The 19648-nt window shown below is 33.0% G+C and overlaps 2 protein-coding genes and 1 pseudogene across 5 annotated transcripts; 2 read left to right on the top strand and 1 right to left on the bottom strand.

The window, feature by feature from the left end:
• On the bottom strand, positions 1-3905 carry LOC148207052 (protein high chlorophyll fluorescent 107-like). Its single transcript, XM_088105430.1, has 8 exons — positions 3340-3905; positions 3099-3242; positions 2155-2460; positions 2003-2062; positions 1579-1824; positions 1028-1138; positions 766-942; positions 1-538 (listed from the first exon to the last, which is right to left on the bottom strand). Exons 1-8 carry the CDS (start codon positions 3871-3873, stop codon positions 170-172), a joined length of 1947 nt encoding a protein of 648 aa, XP_087961556.1. The 5' UTR covers positions 3874-3905; the 3' UTR covers positions 1-169.
• A 4665-nt stretch (positions 3906-8570) lies between these two features.
• On the top strand, positions 8571-9443 carry LOC124845887 (dirigent protein 11 pseudogene; annotated as a pseudogene).
• A 3591-nt stretch (positions 9444-13034) lies between these two features.
• LOC124845877 (ATP-citrate synthase beta chain protein 1-like) lies at positions 13035-18560 on the top strand. 4 transcript variants are annotated; one of them, XM_088105429.1, is made up of 18 exons: positions 13035-13289; positions 13606-13635; positions 14229-14347; positions 14471-14573; positions 14774-14839; positions 14921-15044; positions 15140-15274; positions 15743-15803; positions 15882-15958; positions 16081-16236; positions 16332-16460; positions 16596-16728; positions 16833-16960; positions 17184-17289; positions 17418-17494; positions 17577-17647; positions 17735-18019; positions 18275-18560. In XM_088105429.1, the coding sequence occupies exons 3-18, from the start codon at positions 14248-14250 to the stop codon at positions 18348-18350; spliced, it is 1827 nt and encodes a 608-aa protein (XP_087961555.1). In that variant the 5' UTR covers positions 13035-13289; positions 13606-13635; positions 14229-14247; the 3' UTR covers positions 18351-18560. The 4 variants fall into 4 exon arrangements, with proteins under 4 accessions (XP_087961555.1, XP_047179020.2, XP_087961554.1 ...); XM_047323064.2 differs by having other exon boundaries at positions 13606-13706; XM_088105428.1 differs by lacking the exon at positions 13035-13289 and adding an exon at positions 13360-13524 and having other exon boundaries at positions 13606-13706.
• The last annotated feature ends 1088 nt before the right edge of the window (positions 18561-19648 follow it).

Here is a 19648-nt window from a genome sequence, read left to right as displayed (position 1 = left end):
TTAAAAAAAAACTTAAATGAGAAATTAGTATATTTCTATTGTATTAAAAAATATTCGTTTCTATGGCCTTGTTCAACACAAGGCAAAACACCTGTCATGACATGCCATGGTCACTCACTCTATTAAAATCAAAACAATTTTTACAAGACAACAACTAAACAACATTTCTTTAGACTTGCACTTTAGCAATTCTGTTATTTGGTCGCCATATCCTTCTACCAGATGGAATTCTCTTTTCAGAAGAAGTTTTGGGTGCTTCCAACTGAACTTCCAGATTGGAGGAATCTAAGGATAGTCTTTTCATAATGAAAGCATCCAAATCGAAGTCACTTTCACCATTTGCATCATCCTCATTATCGTCTTCAATAGGAAAATCGTCACTGTTTTTATCTGTTCCCGAAATATTTCTCAAAGAATTAAATGGCATATTGTAGGAATTTGGACTCAGCTTGAGGAGCGTCTTTAAAGTGTCAATGGCCGGGTCTAAAATATCTAAGAATCCCATAACCCATGAAGCATCATCTACAACTTCTGTGCGCTGTACCATATGCAACAAATAAAGTTTCTCATGTTAGCAGCGCACAAGGATATTTTCTCAATCTATTACAGAGAATCTAAAGTTAAATTATCTACATTTTACACCGTGCAATCCTTTAATTTACAAGAAACAATAAGTGATGTTAAATTATGTGTCAAGTAGAAATTGGTCTGAGATTATAACGGTCCCTGGATCATGAAAAATTTCTTCCAATATATGACAGTTACCTGTTGGAAATAGAGATTACGAATCTCTTCAGCACGCACGGAGTTTCCTTGTTCTTCCTCCATTGTTGCCCAAGTCATCCATGTCACATAACTCTGAGAATTTACATTCAGCGAGGATTTAAATAATCTACGTGCAGTAGAAAGATTGCCAAGCCTCTGCTCCAGAACACCCCAAGCCTGCATTGGAGACAATAGTCACAGCAAGTGATCATTAAGCTATGTAGAGACTCAAGTTGTAACATGATTCATCATATGCACGCACCTGAAGGCATCTGGCAGCAGTTTCACTGTTCTGATCAATTGAGAGTGTTTTTTGGTAGAATTCTCTGGCTTTATTCATGTTTCCTTCCTTCCATTCCATCCAACCCCAAGCCTACATGCCCCCAAATTTTCTGGTCAATCATTCTCTTTTCAAATTGTTATATACGAAAAGTAAAAAGAAAATATCTGTAGGTGGGAATCAAAAGTATGCAGTAAAATAGAAGTCATGATTCGTGCAACAAGGTGTTTTAAATCTGAAAGATAAACTATTTTTCATGTTGAATTAGTATATTCTTTGAAACATTAATTAGGATCCAGAACTAGATAGGGACAGTAAGAAGAATGCCATAATAAATATATGGCACTAATAAAAAACAAACAGAAGTGGCATATTCTGATCCCCTTTAGTCTTTCTAAAATATCTTACTTCCTGGTAGTCAGCACCACATCATGAATACAGTATGTATGGCACAGATTCCTCATCATGTCAAGCTTAGTTTACAGAACATCATGATATTTAAGATAAATGATCCAAGAAAAGAAATTTCTTACAAACCAAACAGGTTGGTGCCTTGGATTCAATTCTGACGCTCTCCTGAACAAAACCCGAGCAAGGTTTGCAGTTGAGTGTTGGTATTCTAATAAAGCAAGAGATTGAAGTAGAACAGCATCCCTCGGATTTAGAGTGTGGCCTATCTTTAAAAGTTTTCTTCCCTTGTCAATGTTGCCAATGTTTGCTTCAAAAACGCCCCATACATGCCAAGCAAACCTATTTTTGGGACTAGCCTGCACTGCTTTCTATTAAAAAGAAGAAAAAAAAACACATAAGTCACGCAATGACAAAATAATAAAAGCAAATGACTGAAAAAAGATGTCCCAACTCGTAATGAACATATAGTCTGTCTAGTTCAACCAATCAGATGAATCAGAACAAAAAAAAAAAACAAAAAGAGGAACTCGTAATGTTAAATACAACCTCAAACAATTTCCTAGCAGCACGGTAGTTTTCTTGTTCCACCTCCATTTGAGCCCAACTCTATTTTAGAAAGAATAAACATGATTTGAGATAACAAGCACTACATACAGGTTTAATTGATAAACTAAATCTCTCGTATCACCATGACTTACAAGCCAACTAGCACAGCTATTAGGATTACACTTTGTGGCCTGATTGAATAAATAACGAGCCTGCTGATATCTTTTTGCTCTAGCTTCAAGCAGTGCAAGTGTTTGGTATATGTACTCATTCTGTCCACCATATTGAAGACCTTTACCGAGTAGACTCCTTGCCTTCTTTATATTTCCCTGCTTTAACTCTAGAACTGCCCACCCATGCCAAGCAGCAACATGCTTCTTATCAGCAACCGTGGCAGCATCAAACAACTCTCTTGCCCTCCTGAAATTTCCCATTTGCATTTCAAGAACAGCCCAGCACTGTCCAAACAGAACTTGCATTTATTAATTTCAGAGGTTAAAATTCAGCGTATCAGAGTATCGGAAACAATGACCCTCCCTCCTAATAACATTATGTTTTAGTAGCTGAAAATAAAAAATAATGTCAGGTTTAGTACATGCCTCAAAGGAAATATGCCTGCCAGGTCAGGTAAATTATAGTCACATCTATGCCCATCTAAGATTTTAAGTACGATGAAGGGACATCTTTAAAACATGTTGGGATTTGATGTTGGCAATTTATTATCAACTAAGTAAAAAACTTGATTGAATACTAAATATAGATATAGTCAGAGGTAACATGCATCACTCCGATCTTTAACAACTTCTAAGAAAGAAAAAATGAAATAAGTTTCTCTACAAACTAATATTAGTTTATGCATAATTTAATTTATAAAAATTCAATTATATTAGTTTCCCTAAAAGATGAATTTTAATTAATGCATAAACGAAATTAAGAGAATTTTAAATGTAGTTCTCTTAGGAAATCAAACATATCACCAGAATGAGTTATTGGACAAACATGATTTGAAGGAGGCAAAGCAACCAGTAAACAAAACGTAGCCAGCTAGAGAGTGTGAAGCGTGATCACCACATGCAAAACACACTAGAACACTAACCTGCCAAATGTAAGCATTTTCACCCTGCGTAGCCTGGCAACCCTTCTCGTATATCTCTCTGGCTTCACCTGTTTTCGATTGCTTGCTCAAAATCTTTCCAAGTACCACGTAAGGTCGACCATCTTCAGGCCAAAAGCTTATACACTTCCATTCCCATTCAAAACCATCAGAAAAGAAATTGACAATATTTCCAAATAAACAAACTAGTCACTTAAAAAAAAGGAAAAACGTGACACCACACCTTTCGAAGCAATGCCTCTGCTTCTTCATATCGAAAGCTTCTTCTAGCCATAAGCTTCGCCCTGTATAACGCCAAGTCCAAATTCACTTTGAGGGGTCTCTCTTTCGATTCCAACCTCTCAGGTTCAAACATGGGCATCTTCTTCGCGAATTTCGCGAGCCCCGCGTCGATCGTGGAAGCCTTCGCGTCACCACCGTCATCCGCCTCATTCTCCTTCTCTTCCTCCTCCTCCACCTCCTTCTCTTCTTCCTCTTTGCCGGAAAAATCAGTCAACGGCCGGCGAACGGCAAGGGCATCCACGGAGCCCGAGTCTTCGGGCGAAACTGCATTGCTGTAATTCTGATCCGATGAAAGGGAACTTTTGTCCAGCACCGTGGTGTACGAGGAGGATGAGTCACTGAGAGAGCAACACGGAGCATGTGAGTGTAGGGGCAAAATGGGTACCTTATGTGTGAGCTTGAAGATATATTTAGGGTTCTTGGACTGAGTTACGAAAGCGAAGGCGGAAGAGGAAGAAGAAGGGACGGCGTTCATTTCTGGTTAACGGTCTAAACTGTTTCCTGTTTTCTACGTACAGGCAATTGTTGAAGAAGAAGAGAGTGATTGGAATTACCGTTATTACCCTCTGTTGGAGTCGCAAAGACGGGTTCATGATTCAAGTGGAAGGGTAGTTTGGTAGTTGTACATGCTACGTCTCAGTGGACTGAAATTATCCACATAAGTACGTGGCTTATGTGGCTGGGCCTTCATCCTGAATGCAGATTTTAGCCACACGTGTGGGCTCGTAATTGGCATGTGTGGTCGGGTTCCGGATTTTACAAACGTGGTGGATAAATCATAAACGACGAGTAAACTGGGAGAAATAATCGAATGTGATGGGTGTAGAAAATTATTAATTACAAATGTCAATAACCTGTCTCCAAAATTTAGTTGTACTTTTCATATATTATAGTGATAATTCTAAATTGATTTTTACTTCTCTCCACAATTGAATCTTCTTTTAACACTGTTTACTTACTGTTTCTTTGTTGTCTTTGAAACAAAAATATTTTTCTAGCACTTCGATCGTCTTAAGAAGCTAAAACTCCGGTTTTAAAATCTACTTATAAAAAAATGCTTATAGAAATAGTTAGAGGTCGATTTCCCAATACAGAAAGTTCTAAAGCTTTTTCCAAATGAACAAATAAATTCAATTTTAATTGGATTTTTTAATTTAAATATACAGCTTAATTAAACATGTGTTTCATACAAGGTGAGATTTTCAACTCACATTAAATTTTTATCCATCTTTCTCTCACGTGCGAGTCTTTTCATATTAAAACACTTCATTCTTAAACACGAATACTTTAGTAGTGACAATTTATTTGCATCATCGTTTTAGTATGGGACAAGCTTTTGTAAATTACTTTCAAAATAAAGAATCTTTAAAATTTTTAGGTTTTTCACTTTATATCATATATATTCTAGTTGTCATCTAGATAAATCCACATTAAATATGACAATGGGTTAAATCGGGTATAAATAATACCTACCGGTGAAAAAATTTAAAAAAATACTTTATTAATGTTAAAATGTATTAAAATTAAAAAAAAAGTTTTGTTTATGTATTATTTTATGTATGTGAAAAAAAAATTAGGGAGCCAAAGCCTCCTAGACCTTATACTAAGCTCTGCCATTGGGTTTACCTGCTATCATCTTATCCAAAAAAAATCTATCACATAACTCGTTGGGCTTCTTATCAGTATTTGTGAAAAAATATTTATAAATACCTGTGATACTAATGAATATTATATATATATATATATATATATATATATATATATATATATATATATATATATATAATTTAAAATAAAATTATTTTTAAAAAAATATTTAAAATATACATTTAGATAACAAATAATAATTTGTAAGTACAGTCCAAGTCAATAAAATATTAATACAAATAAATTTAATATTTTTAAAAAATAAATTTAAATGAGTTGTGTCAAAATATAAATTTTAAAATATTAATATTTTACCAAATAACTACAATTTCATATGTCTAGATGAAAATAGATATAAAATTAATTTTTAAAATATTATTTTATTATTAATATATCTTTCACTAATATTTTTACTTTTATTAGTTGAATTGTGAGACCCTAGAAAATCAGCACTGCAAATCCCTGTCACATCACCATTAATACACGCCACATCACTGCTCAGGGAAATTAAAAACCCACTTTGCACCGCATGCAAGTCTGCCATGTGTCATTTTAGAACCTTAGGAAATCTGTAGTGGGAAACAGGTGGCAGTAAGTGAGTGCATGACCGTTTGACGTGGGGGGGGGGGAGAAAATGATTTCTCTGAAAACACTTCCTCTCACTCTCTGCATTCACCCACTTCCTCACGAAAACTCAACCCTTCATCTTCTCCAACTTCTCTCTAGAACTCCCAATTTCTCTCTATTGTAAATCTCACACCTCTTCTCCGATCACGTTACAGCACCGTAGGCACGTTCGTTGAGCTGGGAGCTATCCACTGGACCGAACAGTTTCAAGAACCGAAACTGGTAAGCCTTTCTCCAGTAGCTCGTCCTTAGGTTTTCTGGAAAACCAAGTTTCTTTGGTTGCATGCAAAAGAGTAGTCTAAAGGATTTCATGTTTCTGTGGATTAGATTGTTTAAGAAGAGTCAAGAAGCATTGAGAGTAGAATACCGTTAGCTGGACGAACCAAAAATCTTGTGTTAGGACGTTTCCTTCATTGATCCGGGTAAGGGAAGCTTATAAGTTTAATTCATACTGCTTGATTTTTTGTGATCTGAGTTGCATGTATGTAAAGTCTGATGTTTGAGCTGTTATGAACGGTTACTGATATCTGATATGATTTCTGATGTTGGTTTAATCTGTCATGAACAAATACTGCTTGTATGTATTACATATGTTGTTTTTGGTTTTGATTAAATGCATGTTGATCTGATCATGTATAAATGGAGTATGGTGATTGTATAGTTGGAATGATTCAAATGTTGAAATCTGTATGATGATGATGTTTAAGGTGAATTAAATCTGGAATGAAAGTTATAAAGTTATAAATTGGAAATCTGGAAAATTTTGCTAAGGTTGAGAAATCTGAAATTTCATTCTTTCCCACTGATAAATGACGTTCGTCCCTGTACGGTCTTAAACCGTTCGGCATTTCAGTAAAGTAACTTAGATTGGGATTCTTTCATTTGGAAGGAATTCTGCTCATGAACGAGCGTCCCAAATTGAATGTCTGAGCGTTCGTCTAGCTCAGCAATATTTAAATATTTAAAACTTTATGAATAAGTAACGCTCGGTCTTATACCGAGGCGTTCGTCCTAATTAGCGTTCGGCCTTATGTTGAACGTTCGTCTTTGATAGCGCTCGTCCTTATGTCGAGCGTTCGTTTTTCATAAGCGTTCGGCCTTATGTCGAGCGTTCGTCATTCGTAGCGTTCGGCCTTATGTCGAGCGTCCGTTCTCAATAAGCGCTCGGTCTTATCACGAGCGTCCGTTCTGAATCTCGCTAGGTCTCTTACCTCGCGTTCGTACTGAGTGAATATTCAATTGATAAAATAGCGTTCGTTCAAAGTATTTAAATATTCATTTTTCTTTGCGTTCGTTCCATTCCTGGAATTGGATTCATATGTAAATCTCTTGAAAAATAATTCTAAGTGTTCTTGACCCTCCTTTGTACATTAAATCTGGTTCAAGTTTCTATCATGATTATTTTCTAAGTACCAGTACACTTCAAGTAGAGTCAGTTCATTTAACAGAATCCACAGAAATTACGTTCGTTCTAAGTATTTTTCCTGAGTATCCAGTGAAGTTATTTGGACGTTCGTCCTGAGTGTTCAGTGGACTGTACGTTCGTTCTGTTATTCTCTTACAGTTAAAGATGAAATTGATGTTACATCATATTGAATTACAGTGTGAACACTATATGGATTGAATCTATGATTATGGATATTGGATGAGCGTTCCAGGGAGGAACGTCTCTTATATGATTGAATATTGAATTGGTAAAGTATGACTGTGGTTAGTTAATGCTGGCTTGGTCCATCCTGATATTCCGTGATGCTCATCTTCACGTAGAAGGGGGTAGTCATGTGTGGGAATGGCAGGAGGTCTTTCGTATCCCTCACTTAGCAGGGGCGAAGGATTAACCTCAAGTGGAAGCTGATTAGGTATATCCCGGCTACTACACCACTTGGGTGCAAGGACGCCTATAACTACATGGTTCATACAGTCCGGACGGTCTGTCTTATATATCTTTCTATGTTAAATTACATGATTAAGTTACTTGATGTATGTGTGAATCGAATTACGAACTGTATGTGTGTTGTATTAATTAAACAGTATAAGCTTACCCTTGCGTTTTCCATTTGTGTTGTCTACTGTCCATGTGCTTTCGTCTTGTCAAAATGCAATGATCATCCGTTGTGGATGTGAGCAGATGGTGATGCATCCCTTGAAGTCATGCTGGAAGAAGAAAATTTGGAGGATGCAAATCTGGTGGAAGTTGAAGTTAAAGCCGAGCCTTAGAGCGCTCGTTAGTTTAGTACAGTATATATATAGTAGCTCATTTTGGGACGTTCGGTTATCATCTTGTAAAACCGTTCGTTATTAGTGCTCGTTATTTTGAGCTGTAATTTGTAACTCTGGAACCTTAAGTTGTTCTGCTTTATTTTCTCTGCACTTGGATACGCTCGTTATTTGTACACCAGCCGTTAGACTTTGAACCTTGGTTTCCTGTTAATATTAAGACTGTTTACTGTTCACTGTTAATTGTAATTAATTCTGAATTATGGTATTACTATATTTTGGGATGTTACATGAATTTTTTTTTTAAAAAAACACACATAAAATTTGCAGATAATAAACACGGATTAAAAATTACACTTATATTTGGTTCATCAAGAAACATGTAATTAAATATTAATACTCATTATCCACAATATTCATTAAAAATATCTATAAAATATCTTTTACATAGTTTACTTGAAAATATTTGTGAAGACGAATAATTTTGTCATTTTCAAGTGATATTAGAGAGATTGATATCTTTAACTAGTAAACAATAAGCCTATATAAAATATCAAAACATAATTTTTAAAACATTGAAACAATAGATTTATGAAATTTTATATTTTATGTATTATTCGTTTTATCCATTTTTTGTGCAATATATAACTTAAGTCTTCTTAAATTTCTAACCATGCAAACTAAAGCATAAAAGGGCACCAGGTGCGAAAGTGGTAGCCGCGAAAGTGGAATCTAACCCAATGAAATTCCTTTGTCACTTTCCTCTGGGAATCTTGGTTTATCAACACACAAGCATCTTGAACCACCACAATTAAATTAATTAATTATCTAACCTTGATTAATCAGCCCTAAAGCATCTTAATTAAACTAACATCAGGTAGAAAACCAAGCAAGGGACAAGGGACCAGAGACAAAACAGGATCATGAACAATCCACTGAACCTAACTTCGAACCTCTTCTTCTTCATCTTCAACTTGACCATCCTATACGCAGCCTACACATTCTCCACATTCCAACCAAAGCAAACGAATCTCATATTCTACGTCCATGATCACTTCACCGGCGACCACTCCACGGCGATTACGGTAGCCGGAAAGACTGGAGCGGTCTCCAACATCCTAAACTTTGGCACTGTGGCGATCGTTGATGACCCAGTTACAGAAGGACCGAACATCGATTCAAGACTGATTGGTAGAGCTCAGGGTATGTACATAAATTCGCAACTTGATGGGAAAGGCTTGTACATGGTTTTCTCTGTGATCTTCAGCAGTGGGGAATTCAAAGGTAGCAGCTTGGAGATTCAGGGATCTGATATCTTCACAATGAAGGAAAGAGAGTTCGGAGTTGTGTCTGGCACTGGTTATTTCAGGTTTGTGAAAGGATACGGGATTATGGAAACTGAGTTCATGGATATAGCTACTCTTAGGGCCACTCTTAAACTCAATGTAACACTCAAACATTACTGAGAAAACTCACTGTTATGGTTTCTAGAATTTCATTTCTATCAACAAATCCTTTTATTTACAATAAGATATATTAACATTTAGCAACTTTTTCTTTAACAACTTTTTCATTATAGATTATGTGTCAATATTAATAACAAACTACTGCAATCATATAAACGCGGTTGTAAAAAAGTTATAAAAAAATTATTAAAAAAACATTTTTCAAGATATATACCTGTCATACACAAATATTCTAAAAAAATCTAAAATTTATCTAAGTCTCTGTATAAGTATTCTAAAATTAAATATATAAATAAATATAGTTATAAAAATATATAATTTTATTTATTAAAAATAATATTTGCATATTGATGTTATACAATTTCTTCTCGTTGTGTATTTTCTCTTTATCGTTCCAATTTCATGGGATAGCTGAGTGTGTTTTATATATATATATATATATATATATATATATATATATATATATATTTTTTTTTTTTTCACATGTTGGGTTTTTTTTTTCTTAAACTAAATATTTAGATACGTTAAAATTTTCCACACCAATTTTTTCAGAATTTAAAGATATTTGGATGAGTTGAAAAATTATAAGTACAGGATTTTGATTTTGTTTTCCTTCTCGGTTAAGTACTTGGAATTTCTTGTGCTCCAACTTTGGACCATCACCCCATGTTTAACAAATGCTGTTTTTTTTTATAATTAATTTGAATAAATTATTCTAGTTTTTTTTTTTAATCTTTACCTACTGTTACTTAATACGATTAGGGTTCCTATATCACTATAGGTAGAAATAATCATGATTTTTAGGTTCGAAGATCAATTTTATCAACATACAAAAATCTAAATCAAAATTTTAATGACACTTCTTTTTAATCATGATATAATGAAAAGACTTTTAACATGTTATTGACATCGTCGTTAACAAAATATTTTTTAATAATATAATATTTTACAATTGAATTATATATATACACTTGAAATACGTTATAATTAAATTATCTGAATAAAGAAAACATGTGTGTTTTTAAATTGTTATTGTTTGCAGATAAGTGTTAAAAAATAATGTTTCCTTCATTTTGGATGACACATAAATAAATAATTAACGTTTTTTAATATTCTTAATATTTTTTGACGATTATATAACTTTTTATAAGTCTTATTTGATAACATATCGGATATGTTTATATTGTTTGGTTAAATGTGTGTGTGTGTGTGTGTATATATATATATATATATTAAACTTTTTATTAATATTAAAAAATATAAGAAAATATCACTTTATATGAATGAGAGATCAAATATTTTAGAATAATTTTAACATATTTTTATAATTATATAATTGTTTTTTCATTTAATATTCCTTTCTGGATTAAATTCTTTTTTTCTTGCTTTATATACTTTTTTCATTTTCTAGATTGATGTTTCATTTTTCTCTGACTAGATCATTTATTTGCTCAGACCACGAAGAGACGGTAAAATAAAATCCATCTTAAATAAGTTTTTGTCTTTCTCTGATCTTTAGATGTTGCTATATAATTTTTTTGGAAGCTTTTGAGCTCAGTATATAGTTTATGAAGCAGACTCACTGGACTAAGTTTTATTTGTATTTGTTCCAATTTCTTGAATATATATTTTTTTTGGATTTTTAGGATGCAAGTAAGATTCAAGCTAACTAAATACAGCATGTAATGGTGTGTCAAGTTTGTGAATGAGACTTGTTTCGAGGAAATTAAAACTTCTCTAACTTTGCAGATATTTTTTTTTAAAATTATCCAAAGAGCATAAAATTTGAGATAATAAGAGTTAACTTATCCATGAAAATATTTCATTTTGGTGATGATGATGATTATGAACAAAGAGAATCTGATTTTCAATTTTCATTTTTGAATTTGATTGTTCCGTCTATAAAGTTTTTTTTGCAATCTTTTATTTACCGTGAATATCATTATTACTATTATTTGGATGGTTTAGAAAATGAGATATTGTAATAAATTGTTGGTTTTAATTACTTTTGTTTATATTTTTTTAAATTAATATGTTTATGTATATAACTTTAAATAAATTTAAGAAATATATGAATAATAAGTTCTCTATTTTGTGTGTTGAAAATTTTCAATATTCAAAAGTAAATGATTTCATTTAATGACATATGACAAGTTAATTAGGAATTTTCTTGATTTAATTATGAGTGTTTGATATTTTTAGATAAAGTTTATAAATATGAAGTAAGTTTAAGCTTTTTTAAAAATGCTTTATGTCTATTTATGTCCTATTTATGAAAAATCTTTGAAGCACATTTAAGTTTTGCATTCAATTTTTTTCTCTTTTAATAAGTTGTGATATGATAAATTATTGATTAGTTTTGAAATATTAGAATTCATAATTACTTGTAACACGAAATTATTTGAAATTCTTGTATTTATTTTCCTTTTCTTGCTATTTTTTACAATTTTGCATTGTTTGCTCAGCCGAAAAAATAATTTTGACTTGAAAAACAAAACATCCAAGATAGTTTTTTTTTCTTCTAAATTTTTTTCACTTAAATAATTAACTATCACTTAAGCTAAAATTATTTCCCTGTTTAAAAAATATAAATAACTAAAATAAAATTATTTTGTTTAATTGATATATAGATTGAAAAATGTACTTATATATATATATAATTATTTTAGAGTTATATAACTATAATACCAAAAATAAATATACATATTATAAGATATAGTATTACACTCTTTCAAAAGAATAATAAAGTTTTTCAAAACTGGATGATTCTAAACTAACACTACTACTTTCGTCTTGCATTGAATTAATTGTTATTTTCTCGTATGTTCATACCATGGAAATAATTATTGTAAACAAAAAAAAACGCATAAACTTGATTAATGAAGAAGAAGACATGTTATTAATAAATGATTGACTATTAACTTGTTACAATTTTCATAATTGATTAATTAATTACGCATATAATTCATTAATTACTAATATTTAACTACTTATATTAACTATTGATAATCCTTGAATTATATTATGTTATAAATAAGACTTTTCTTTTAAAGAATAAAACACATAAATTAGTCTTAATTATTTACTGTGTTCTCTTCTTTTTTTTTCTTCTTAAAGAAATTCCTATCTTCTCTCGGTAATTGTTTTTAAAATTTACTCTTTAAATAATTTTTTAAAATTAAAATAACTATTTTATAATTTTATCATTTCTATAAACATTTTTTAAACTTAATACTTTTTATTATAAAACTACCTAAAATAATAAAACTATTCACAGTAAAAAAATGATTTATATTTAATTTCATAATTATAATAATAACAATAATAATAAATTTTTTATTTTTTATCATCATATAAAAAGTAAAGATAGTTGCGTGTGTCTTCGCTAACATTTATTAAAAAAGGAAGATGAGTTAAAAATAAGGAAAATGTTATTTGGACAACAAAAGTTTGACACAATTTTGACAACGGCGACGTGGCAGCTGTGCATTGGCTCAGTGAATTGAAAACAAACCAGAAAAAACCCAAAATACCCCTCAACCCGGTTCACTGAGCCGTTGTTTCTATTTAAAGTTAAAACCTAAAATAAAAAATAAAAAAGAAGAGATAAAAGTGGGGGTGTGATTCACCACGCACATTAGATAACATAAGATAACATAACCGGTTACCGCCTCCTTCTCCAATGACCAATACTGCCAGTGCTCACCCCACCTTCTGTTTCGCAAAACACAGACTGTGAGAGAGAGTTATGGAAATTGGACAATGAGAATGTATGTATGTGGATGAGGTTTTAACAAATCATAATAATGCTGACCCATGAGCTAAGCCAAATATCACTCTCACGTGACCACTCTCATTCATTTCATTATATATAAAACTTATATCGTCTCTTGCACAGCATTCATCCTAAATTCTAGCAGCTTACTCCATTTAGGTACACTTTCTCTTTCAATCTCAGATCTCCTTTCATCATTTCCTTCCATTATCACTTCACCAATCTCATCATATTTCTCTCTTCGCTGTTCCCCATTCTGCTTCAATTTCATTTCTCTCTTCGTTCTTTCTTTCCCCAATTTCAAAACCGACAGCATGCACATGACGATATCATCTTGTTTTTAATGTTTTTGTCTAATTATGTGGAATCGGAATTTCGGATCTGGCGAGTTGCAGTAATTACGTTGGATCAGCATTATATTTTATACTTTTTTTTTATTCAAACTTAATGCCTAACGTCACGTCCATCTTGTCAGGGTAGCTGTTTGGTGGTGGTTCAAGACTCGGTTAGGCTTTCAGTCTCATTTACTCACTCCTTTGACAAATTTGGTTCTTCGTTAATCTGTTTCCTTTTCTTGTAAGTTAGGAATTTAATGATGCATTGTTGCGTTTCCTTTTCTGAGGTTATATTAGAGTTAGGAACGAGTGTTGTTTTTCTTCGTAAGCTCAGTGGTTTCTTTTCTTGCTTTTGAAGTTTAAGAGGTTTCACATACTGGTTTGTTTGCTCTATTCCTTTGCCGTGCGTGTGTTTGATGATAATTCATGACATGCATGACACGTGGAATTTTGCGCATCACGAATCTGGTTGATCTGCTTATTATGTTTTGTTAATCAGTCCTGTGATCCTAGAGCTGTTATATAGTATAACTATTAGGCTGAAGTGTCAGTAAGTTATTCGAGGGTTGTGGTTATTTTTAATCGATATATCTTAAATAATTTATCTGTCTTTCTGCTTAAAATTAAATAGTTGATTGATACTGAATCCTGGAGAGAGATTTCGATATCTATAGGTGATTTTGAGGGAATTTTACATGTCAAATATTGGTTTATATTGTACCTAGCTTCTTCTGCAATATAATGCATTAGTGTATGTTATCAGATCCATCTGTTTCTTCGTCATGGCCGCTGGACAACTATTCTCGCGTACTACACAAGCTTTGTTTTACAACTACAAGCAACTTCCCATCCAACGGATGCTTGACTTTGACTTTCTTTGTGGTGTGCATCATCAATTTTATCATTTTAATTCCTTATTACAATTCGAGACTTACAGTAGCAAATTGTGGAGCTACATTAATGTGTTTTTTTTATTAATGAAAGTTCCAATTATTTTATTGGCAGGTAGAGAAACACCATCAGTTGCTGGAATTATTAATCCTGGTTCGGAGGGATTTCAAAAACTCTTTTTTGGTCAGGAGGAAATTGCAATCCCAGTTCATGCTGAGTATGTGTTTCATGATTCACAAATTGTCTCTTTTTGGCTTAAAATTTGGACTTGGTGAACCAAACATGGTTAAGAGTTTTCTTTTCCTCCCTTCATTTTTGTGGTCTCTTTACTGCTTGGACATGCCGCTGGAATACCAAGTAACCTGTAATGAAAGGAAATTCTCGTTTCTGTAAGTTTATGTTTGACTTATTTTTCAGTATTGAAGCAGCTTGTGCTGCACACCCTACTGCTGATGTGTTCATCAATTTTGCATCGTTTAGAAGGTTGGTATTCATGGCTGTTCTTTTTGAGTCCAGGACTATCTTATTGCATGGTATCACGATAATAGTTTGATATACTTGCAGTGCGGCTGCATCATCCATGTCTGCTTTAAAGCAGCCGACAATTAGAGTTATTGCTATTATTGCTGAAGGCGTCCCTGAGTCAGACACTAAGCAATTGATAGCGTATGCCCGGGCAAACAATAAGGTGAGAGAAGAAATGGAAATCAAATTAAATAAGAAAACTTCGTAGCTAAATAGAATAGGTTGGAAATACTAATTTTAGTGATGATGTTGTGCTAGGTTGTTATTGGTCCAGCCACTGTCGGAGGAATTCAAGCTGGTAGTTTTAAGATAGGTGACACTGCTGGAACAATTGAGAACATAATTCAGTGCAAGCTCTACCGGCCTGGATCTGTTGGATTTGTTTCTAAATCTGTATGTAGATTTTTTATTTTCCAGTTCATGGCATAGTGTTGTTCCATCTCACTTTTCTCTTGTTAAGGATATGATATTATATCTAGTACTACTTTGAAAGGAGGAGATGCTTTTCTATCAATGTATTCGTGAGCATAGTCTTGTAGATTTCAGAGTGGAAATTATGGTTGTGGAGTGATGAATCAATTAATATTGAAGTGCAGTTCTGCATAACAGTGAAAATTGGTAGTAGTAAACCTGTTTGATAGGATTCTGTAACATCACTACGACCCCCTTTCTGTTGTTAAGTAATAGCACCGGCTAGTACAGCTAAAATGATGTGCTAGCATTTTGATAGTAAAATTACTGTTATCCAATGTTTGATTACCAAACAGCTAAGAAATTTGGAATTTGAGCTCTATTTCTTTTGGCGTTGTCTTATTATGTATACACCAATGGTTGAGAGAAGAAAAAACTATTGAATTGCAGGGTGGGATGTCAAATGAATTATACAACACTATTGCCCGTGTGACTGATGGAATTTATGAAGGTACTGCCAGGGTGTATGTTGCTGTATTTCTTTAACGATAGTTTTGAATTATATTTTTAATCTTTTGTCTTGCTTCAGGCATTGCCATTGGCGGAGATGTTTTCCCAGGTTCCACACTCTCTGACCATGTTTTGCGGTTTAACAACATACCACAGGTAAAATTTCATTTTCATCTTGGTTACCGTACATAACATCTGAAACTCATAAAGAACTGTGAAGAATTTGGAGCCTATAATTTTCCTGTGAATGATCAGTCTGTATTTACATCAAACCGTAGGTTAAAATGATAGTAGTACTTGGTGAGCTTGGTGGGCGAGATGAGTATTCTCTGGTGGAAGCCCTAAAACAAGGGAAAGTGACAAAGCCAGTCGTTGCCTGGGTTAGCGGAACCTGTGCAAGACTCTTCAAATCTGAAGTACAATTTGGTCATGCTGTATGTCACTGGCTCGTTATTTTTGACTAATTCTCAGTTCTATTTATAACATGGGAGGCAAATTCCTGATGTCCATTGGCAAATTTATAAATTAGGGAGCAAAAAGTGGCAGTGACATGGAGTCTGCTCAAGCAAAGAATCAGGCACTAAAAGACGCTGGAGCTGTTGTTCCCACTTCATATGAGGCTTTTGAAGCTGCAATAAAGGAAACATATGACAAACTGGTTAGTTTATCTTGAAAATTTTATCTTCATAACTGTTTTTTTCCTTGTTCCATCTCCCATAAGGAGCAATGCTTTAAAGAAGTTGTCAGTTTTCTAGATTAGCCTGACTATCGTGGTTGGTTTTTCTTTTGCTAGGTTGGAGAAGGGAAGATCGCACCTATTAAAGAGTTTACTCCTCCACCAATTCCTGAGGACCTTAACATTGCAATTAAGAGTGGAAAAGTACGTTCTCCAACTCACATTATTTCCACCATCTCTGATGACAGAGGTATGTTGGGATCCATCAAGTTTGTCAATTGTAACATGGAAATGAGGTGTCCCAAGGATACATTTGATAGCTAAATCAAACTTCTCTTCCATTATTTTCCAAAGGTGAGGAGCCCTGCTATGCTGGTGTACCCATGTCTACCATTATTGAAAATGGTTATGGTGTGGGGGATGTTATCTCTCTTTTGTGGTTCAAACGTAGCCTTCCCCGTTACTGTACTCAATTTATTGAGGTATACTATTCACATTCCAGTTTGCTGAGCTTTCATAAAATCTAGTTCTCCCTTTCTTTTTATGCGTTGTCTACCTTAGGCATGTGAAACTGTCTATGCTCATGCTCTTTTTTAAGACTATTATTGCACTATTCGCATTTCATATAGGTATTGGTTTTTGAGTAAAATATTGATATCATCTTCTAGCTTATATTTTTCTGATGCTTTACATTGGTGATATCAGATATGTATCATGCTGTGTGCTGACCACGGTCCTTGTGTCTCTGGTGCTCACAATTCTATAGTAACAGCAAGGGCTGGAAAAGACCTTGTCTCCTGTCTTGTATCGGGTAAATACTGGCCTCTAGTCTTTCTACTGCCGAAGTATGTTTGTTATCTGAGTAACCGTGTCTGTGCACTAATATTTCCTTTCAATCGTCTCTAATATTTTTCATTTGGCATTCTTGGTTTATAACAGGCTTGCTTACAATTGGTCCTCGATTTGGGGGTGCCATTGATGATGCTGCTCGGTATTTCAAGGATGCTTATGACAGGGTATGATTAATAGGCTTTTCCCGTGAAGCTAGCTATCCATTTATTGTTTTAACATGCCATACCGCACATTTTCTTGTTACAGAATCTTACACCTTATGAATTTGTTGAAAGTATGAAGAAGAAGGGCATCCGTGTTCCTGGAATAGGGCACAGGTAGTGTGTTCATTTACTATTTTTTTCTATTTGGTTTTGTTTCTACGAAGATCTAAATGTAAATTTTGGTTTTGTTCTATAAACTAGAATCAAGAATAGGGATAACAAAGATAAGAGAGTCGAGCTGCTACAAAAGTTTGCACGCACACATTTTCCATCTGTGAAATACATGGAGTATGCTGTTGAAGTTGAAAACTACACCCTCACCAAGGCAAATAATCTAGTTTTAAACGTCGATGGTGCAATTGGGTCGCTTTTCTTGGATCTCCTAGCTGGTAGCGGAATGTTCACCAAACAAGAGGTTGACGAAATTGTGGGAATTGGCTATCTGAATGGGCTTTTTGTTTTGGCACGCTCCATTGGTCTGATAGGGTGAGTTTCGTTTTGATTGTCTTTATTTGTCAGAAAGAGCTTCATTTTTATCGTATTTATCTGTCAGTAAGAGCGTTTATTATTTCTTTTTTCTAGTAAATAAGAGATATCATTTTTGGGTATACACACACAAATTTCAACCATTCCCACTGTCAAAACTCGTAATTTCATTGGATTTTGACATCTAAAGTTTGTGTTACAGATACAGCATTCAAGACTTAAAATTAATTCATTTTTATTAATTCATCTTTTCAGGCATACCTTTGACCAAAAGAGATTGAAACAGCCACTCTACCGCCATCCATGGGAAGATGTTCTGTACACAAAATGAGGGGTTCTGTATTGCTGAAAGAACTTTGCTATGCTTCAGATAAGCTGTTTTTCGGGAAATCATGCATCAATGCTGGAATGATTTTGTTTTTTAGTTGTTAGACTAGTGTACGGGGGGCTTATTGGTATCTAGCTGTTTATAAGTTGTATTAAAAATTAATTTAAGAAATAACTTAGTTAAATTAAAATTATTCTTCTTGCTCTTGATGAAGATGGTCTCTATTCTACCATGGCTCCAAACAAAATTGGTCACCAAGTCCTTGTGCATTCGTGCATCACTCTGCTATTTTGTTAAAAATTCTGGTAATCGTAATCTTGTGTGTTTATTTATGCTAATAACGACTCTAAGTAGAACATGAAAAGATGCCCCAATTATTTTTACTTCAACATTTGTTTGGTCCAATAAATGTAGTTGAAGAAAATAAACAAACAGTATTTCAAAAGCCTGGCTTTGAATTTTAGTCTTAAGCTCTAAATCTTACACTGATGCAGGTCAAAAACTATTTTAATTAGTACACTGTTAATCTTAATAATTTATTTCAATCACATAAATTTTTCTATTTTCTATTTTACACCAAAGCAAACTTTCAAACGTTGTTGAAAAGTAACTTTAACTTTATCTTTATTCTATATATTTATTTTTGATTGGTCAAATGATATATTTCACTTTTCTTTTTCTTTCATGTATTTTATTTTCGTATTACAATGAACACTTGCAAAATTTGAAATAATGATTCTTATATTTCCCCTCCTCCGTGGGATAGGATAGCCTGATTCTTCTATATTCTTTCTATTTTTCAAGCCTCCTAAAGTTGTCTGTATGCACTTATTTATATTCAAGAAACCAATTGTCTAAGAATTTAATCATACAGTATTAAGAAGATAATAAAGTTATAAGGATTTTCATACAGAAATATTTTTTACTATTACAAATTCTAATAAAATGTCATACAATTTTTCATATTTTTAATTCTTAATTCTTCAATTATGATCTAATTAATGTTTTTTATTTTAAATTTTTATTTTTATCTTCATCAAATTAATTTTATTTACGTGTAACATTTAAAATGATTACTTACCCATCTATTGTCACATACTAACAATAGAAAAATACTAATTTGAAGTTCTTACAAGTTCAAAAATTTAAAGAATTTCTCCAATAACTAAAATAAAATAGAAGAGAAAAAAAAGGAGTTGTAAAGCAACTCATACAAGAATAATTAAAATTATAAAGTAATATATAAGAATATAAATTCAATAATAAGAAACAAAATTCTTGGCCACTCTTACAAAAGTTAC

This window comes from Vigna umbellata, chromosome 1 (genome assembly GCF_029865625.1).
Source record: "Vigna umbellata cultivar VRB3 chromosome 1, Vumbellata_1.0, whole genome shotgun sequence".
Lineage (NCBI taxonomy): Eukaryota > Viridiplantae > Streptophyta > Magnoliopsida > Fabales > Fabaceae > Vigna > Vigna umbellata.
Note: the sequence above shows the minus strand (reverse complement) of the source record. Positions and strands in the feature narration are given on the sequence as shown.

Excerpts from the sequence above, each read along its gene's own strand:
- LOC124845877 (XM_088105428.1), top strand. The coding sequence starts at position 13,474 with ATGTTTTTGTCTAATTATGTGGAATCGGAATTTCGGATCTGGCGAGTT. Across the intron at positions 14,348-14,470 it reads TGACTTTGACTTTCTTTGTG|GTAGAGAAACACCATCAGTT; the intron begins GTGTGCATCATC and ends TTTTATTGGCAG. Across the intron at positions 17,495-17,576 it reads TCAAGGATGCTTATGACAGG|AATCTTACACCTTATGAATT; the intron begins GTATGATTAATA and ends TTCTTGTTACAG.
- LOC148207052 (XM_088105430.1), bottom strand. The coding sequence starts at position 3,873 with ATGAACGCCGTCCCTTCTTCTTCCTCTTCCGCCTTCGCTTTCGTAACT. Across the intron at positions 1,825-2,002 it reads CTGCTAGGAAATTGTTTGAG|AAAGCAGTGCAGGCTAGTCC; the intron begins GTTGTATTTAAC and ends TCTTTTTAATAG. Across the intron at positions 1,139-1,578 it reads GGCACCAACCTGTTTGGTTT|GCTTGGGGTTGGATGGAATG; the intron begins GTAAGAAATTTC and ends GGGGGCATGTAG.